General features: G+C 36.5%; 1 protein-coding gene across 1 annotated transcript; it reads right to left on the reverse strand.

Moving 5' to 3' along the window:
- Positions 1-599: 599 nt before the first annotated feature.
- On the reverse strand, positions 600-4,568 carry LOC142542130 (NADH dehydrogenase [ubiquinone] flavoprotein 1, mitochondrial-like). Its single transcript, XM_075648590.1, is given in 4 exon segments — positions 600-808; positions 1,439-2,358; positions 2,360-2,914; positions 4,453-4,568. Coding segments are annotated over 3 exon segments (1,470 nt in total). The 5' UTR covers positions 4,459-4,568; the 3' UTR covers positions 600-808; positions 1,439-1,449.
- Between the last annotated feature and the right edge of the window lie 1,236 nt (positions 4,569-5,804).

Raw genomic sequence — 5,804 nt, forward strand, 5'->3', positions numbered from 1 at the left:
TCGACAATGATTGCACCGTTGGAATTTTGTTTTTAAAAGTTTTATATATCACGTGGTTTTTTTATTAAAAAAAAAATTCTTCGGAACTTAATCAACTTTTTTGAATTAATTTAATTTATATTAAAATGAAATAATATTATATTAGAAAAATTGATAGAGACCATACTGTGATTTGACGAGGAAATATAAGTGTATATATAATTTTTTTTAGATAAATTAGAAAAAACATGACACGATCTAAGATACTTGAACCTTACACAACTTAGAAAGTCACCTGAAACTACTCAAAACCAGTGCCCCATCGCTCAAGAGCTATACGAGCTCCTCTTGCACCCTTTATCCACTATAACCAAAATAATCATGTCCTGGTTATTACTTCATTCTATCCCACAATCAGTTATAACAACATTAACAAACATCCGGTGTCGGTTCAAAGCCATCATATGAAAAAGCTCTCCCAACACCTGCCTTTATCAGTCAATATGTTATATCGAGCTCTGTGATGGTCGAAACAGCATAAGTAGATGATAATTCAACGTTTTACCAAGGTGACAGCTATTTATGGCATCACACAAATAACCCTCATTAACCAACAAATGTCAGAGAATAAAGATGTACGATCTGTTCAAATTATTGACAGGCAAATCAGTAGCGAGGTTCTTAATACAACATAAAAACGTTGAATCAACAATATTTCATCTGTATCCCTTATGTCTAAACACAACAGGAGGAGGTTAAAATTCAAATACATCTTAAATGCTCCACTTTGTCAATGTGTATTCAGCTGCATCAAGTAGAGACTGCTTTCCTACAAAACAGATATTCAGAAATTTGAGGTTATTTTATTCGGAAGTGGAAGAGCAAAAGAACTACGAGTTTTTTTGCACGAAACTCCGATAAATAATGCGGACAAAAATCAGCGTCTGCTCTTCACATTACTGAATACTTTTAATTCTAAAGAAAGAAGCTCCATGTAAAAGCAGAGCCCAGAGACAATAATTTCCACCTCTATTTCCAAAATGGCTGCAATGGATTAAAATGTAACAGACACAATATGGTGCAAGTAAAAGAAATCCACATTTATATTTAAGACTAAAACCCAACACGAAACACTGATGCATTTCTGAGTAAGAAAGTTGCACCAAGATTGTTAACCAACAGAAAAATACCAGATTATCAAATCCTAAGTTCTTTCGGCAAAAAAATCTGGTTGAACTGTGACATTTAACACTTTATCCCCTTCAATATTCTTTCTACGAATCTAACTGGCAACAAAAATTAGGTTCAACGAGAAAATATAGTTTTCCAGATCAAGGAGGAGCAATTTTTAGAACATGGCGTAGTTCAAGCTTTAAACATAAGAACGTTACTGGAGCACTCTTTAGAGTCGGAGGTAAAAGAACTTCCACGAAAATGAAAATTCGTTACTAGCACAAACCTATGAAATAATTAAGCAGCAGCAGCCTGTTTTAACTCTCTATCTGCTCGCTCCCTGATCCTTCTTTCAAGTTCAGGTCTAAAGTGCCTGATAAGCCCCTGAACCGGCCAAGCTGCAGCATCACCCAAGGCACAGATTGTGTGGCCTTCAATTTGCTTTGTCACTTCCTGAAGCATGTCAATCTCCTCCAACTTCGCATTTCCCACCTTCAATCTCTCCATGATCATCCAGAGCCACCCTGTGCCTTCTCTACAAGGTGTACACTGACCACAACTCTCATGCTTGTAGAAATAAGAAAGTCGAGCTATAGCGTCTACTACATCAGTTGACTTATCCATTACAATCACAGCAGCAGTTCCCAATCCTGACTGAACAGACTTGAGTGCATCAAAATCCATGAGCACATCCTCACATATGCTCTTGGGAAGTAATGGAACTGACGAGCCACTAGGTATAACAGCGAGTAAGTTGTCCCAGCCCCCCCGAACACCTCCGCAGTGTCGCTCTAGGAGCTCTCTCAACGATATACTCATCTCCTCTTCAACTGTGCAAGGCTTGTTTACGTGACCGGAGATGCAAAAAAGTTTTGTTCCAGAATTGTTTTTCCTTCCAAAACTGGCAAACCATTCAGGTCCACGCCTTAGTATGGTGGGTGAAACAGCCACTGTTTCGACATTCGTAACAGTAGTGGGACAGCCGTATAGTCCTGCATTGGCTGGAAACGGAGGCTTCAACCTAGGTTTTCCTTGCTTACCCTCGAGGCTCTCCAGAAGAGCTGTCTCTTCACCACAAATATAAGCCCCAGCACCAAAGTGGATATGTACGTCAAAATCATAACTTGATCCACAAGCATTCTTCCCCAAAAATCCAGCTTCATAAGCTTCTTTCCTGGCCTTCTCAAGGTTCTTCCTTTCATTGACAGTATTCACCTCGAATGTAAATATATGCAGCTGACGCCCTCATTCCTACTCCAGCAATTAGACAACCTTCGAGTAATTTGTGGGGATCGTGGCGCATGATTTCTCTATCTTTACATGTTCCAGGTTCACTTTCATCAGCATTAACAACAAGATATGATGGGCGGCCATCAGAAGTCTTGGGCATAAAGGACCATTTTAGACCAGAAGGAAAACCAGCTCCACCACGTCCACGAAGACCGGATTTCTTCATCTCATTGACAATCCAATCAGCACCCTTGAGTACCAGATCTTTTGTACGATACCAGTCTCCACGTTTCATGGCGCCTTTGAGAAAAGGATCATGTAGCCCATATACATTTGTAAAAATGCGATCCTCGTCTTTAAGGCCACCGAAGTGGGTTTTTTCTGGAGGAGGTGCAGGTGGAGGAGGCTGTGGGGTAGCAGTAGTTGTTGCGGCCTTGGTTGTACTGAAAAATCTAGTTTCCAGGTCCCAATTCCCACTGGATCTCCGAACCAAAGCAATTCTTTTCAGGGAAATAATGCTCCTGACACATGCCTGTGAAAACAAAGACGAAAGAATAGCATAACTTGAATGCACAAAAAGAGGCTGTAGAACCTAAAAGTTAATATTGTAGGAAAAAATAAGTAAATCCACACTTCTTCACTAAAGAAATACGAATAGCATACAACGAGTAACTGCAACCAAAACATCACATTAGTCGATCATTCTTCAAAGTATCAACTACATCCAAAATAGATCGGTAGCTGCAGAATCTCAACTATGAGGAAAGCTGTTACCATCTTTGTCTAGTGCAAAATAATGTTACTTACAATAAACTCAAAAACGTGCATGAGGGAATAATAAACACAATATTATCAACTTTTCCAAATAATGCCTGGTGGTTGCTGGCAATTTTATTTTATAGACTCACATAGACCAAAGTGTTTGTGAGAAAATACAGATCAGTGTTCTAAAAATCAACCTAGGCGCCGGCCGGCCGCACCGAAATAGTGCTTGTCGGCCAGCCTAAGCAGCTAGGCGGACTTAGGCGGCCATAGGCAGCCGAAAATTAATTTTTTTGGTGGTTTTTTTTAACAAATTTTTTTTACCCAATTAAAAAAAATGAAAAGTAATTTTTTTATAGGTTCTAAACCAAAGTCCAACAAAAAGTACAACAAAAAGTACGATTTGTTGGCTTGCTCCCTAACACACCAAACTTCGTCTTATCATGTTGATACAGTGGAATCCGCCTAGCGACGTCTAGTCCGTGCCTAGGTGGTTTAGGCGCTGGTCTGGCGCCCGACTAGCGCTTAGAACCTTGATAAAGATTATTCCAAGGGAATTAACTAGTCACATCAACACCCTAAGTAAGACCAGGGACTGGGAAGAAAACAGGAATCTGGAACCCTCTCTCATGTGCAAGAGCAATGGCATTCTGTTCTGAATAAATGTAATTGAAAAAAAATTGGCACATAGAAAATCATGATTATCTGGGATTAAGAATGGCTATAATCAAACATTAGTCATTCACAAATTTAAGCCTTCATTAGCCTGAGTTTTGGCATATATCCTTGAGGCCATTAGCAATCCAAATTTTCCAAGTTCCCCATTCTAGAAAACACTAGAGACCTGAATTAGTACATAATCCCAACAACAAATGATAAGACACAACGTACATTCATTAATTTCAATCCTCAAGTTCACTTAAATCTCATTCTCAAGTGATATTATTGAAGAGTGGATCTCCCGTGAGAGAGGAGCCATGAATTTTAACTAAGATACCACTGGGCAGTCACACTCAAATGGAGTGGTTATAAAAATTTAAATAAGAATTTCCTGAAATTGTTGCTGACTAAAAGGCAGCAAATTTCCTAGTTTCACCGCTGTATGCAAGCAAAACGTAAAACTAATAAAGAATTGCATATGAGTCACAAAAAACTCTTAAAGAGTGCATTTGGATGAGTGCATTTGGATGAGTGGATTTGAGGTCAATTTGAAATCAAATGTATTCCCTTGTCGCAAAATTAGAATAAAGAATTTGAGAACATTACTAATCATGAATTTCAAATGCTATCCCACACAAATCCATATACCTCCATCCAAAAGCACCCTTATTCAGATAAAGGACTCACAACAAGAACCCTTCAACAAAAAATCGATCGGTTCAAAAGCCAAAATTTCATCATTACCACCATTTCCATAGCCAATATCCAAACTTTAAACTTCTACAGGCATAGAAAAATACATACCATGACGCATGAATGGTTGACCGATCGGCGATGGGGCTGGGCTGATTATAAAGTTCGAGTCTCAAGGGACAAGGTGCGTACTTGCGAGGCAATCCTACGGTCACGATGCGAGTTGTCGAATAGTAAATTATCGGAGGTAACTCCATGCCAGTTTTACAAATTATTCCAAAAACAATCAATCAAAAAACTATTGGAAAATAATATTTAAAATGTGTGTATTGAATATTTGAATGTTGAATATTTGAATGTTGAAAATAAGAGTTGTAAATATTGAAAATTAGTGTGTGATGATGTAAGTAATGATGTATTTTATTTTTGGATTATTTGTAAAGATTTCCTATAAATAGATCTCTCATTTGTGAAGAAAATCACAATTGAGTAGAGAGAAAAATATTATAAAGTGTGTAGTTTGGTAAATTTTGAGAGTTTGAGATTTTTACTTTTTACCATAAATTTTTACTTTTTCACAACACGTTATCAGCACGAAGCTCTAAAAGTCCTACATACTTTTCCAAGCTCCAAACAGAAGAAAAAGGTAACAAAAATAATTATATTTATTTTACTGTTATTTATTTATTGTGTATTTATTTAATATACAATATAATGTTATTATTAGAAATAATAAAAATAAATTTTTCATAAACTTGTTATAAATCCTGGGAGGATGTTAAGACGACATCCCACACTCCCGGTAAGGGATACGACAAGTATAAAAGCCTATAAGGTTTTTAAACAAAATAAATTATGACACTCATTATAATATTATGATATGATATACATAATTATTTAAACATGTCTAATATTATATATATCATATTATTACCATAAAATTATACAAATACATACCTTTATTTTTTTTGTACCCCAACGGTCATAAATGGTAAAAAACGGCTAGTTTTTGCCCTATAAATATGATTTCACAAACACATTCCATCACTCCAACTTTCTCTTCTTCTCTAAAAATTATTCATCATCAAATTTTTCGAAGAAAAAAGAAGATGGCTTTCTCAAGGATATTTTTAATTATTTTGGTTGTCATACTCACGAGTCTTGTATTTATCGGAAAATATCCTCCTCGTGCGTTTTCTTTATTTTTACAAATACTTGTACTTATTGTTTATCCGTTACTTTGTATTGCAATAATTATTAACTAATAAAATGCATCGTAATTTTTTTTAGTACCACCATGTCAAATT

Source organism: Primulina tabacum, chromosome 4 (assembly GCF_025594145.1).
Source record: "Primulina tabacum isolate GXHZ01 chromosome 4, ASM2559414v2, whole genome shotgun sequence".
NCBI lineage: Eukaryota > Viridiplantae > Streptophyta > Magnoliopsida > Lamiales > Gesneriaceae > Primulina > Primulina tabacum.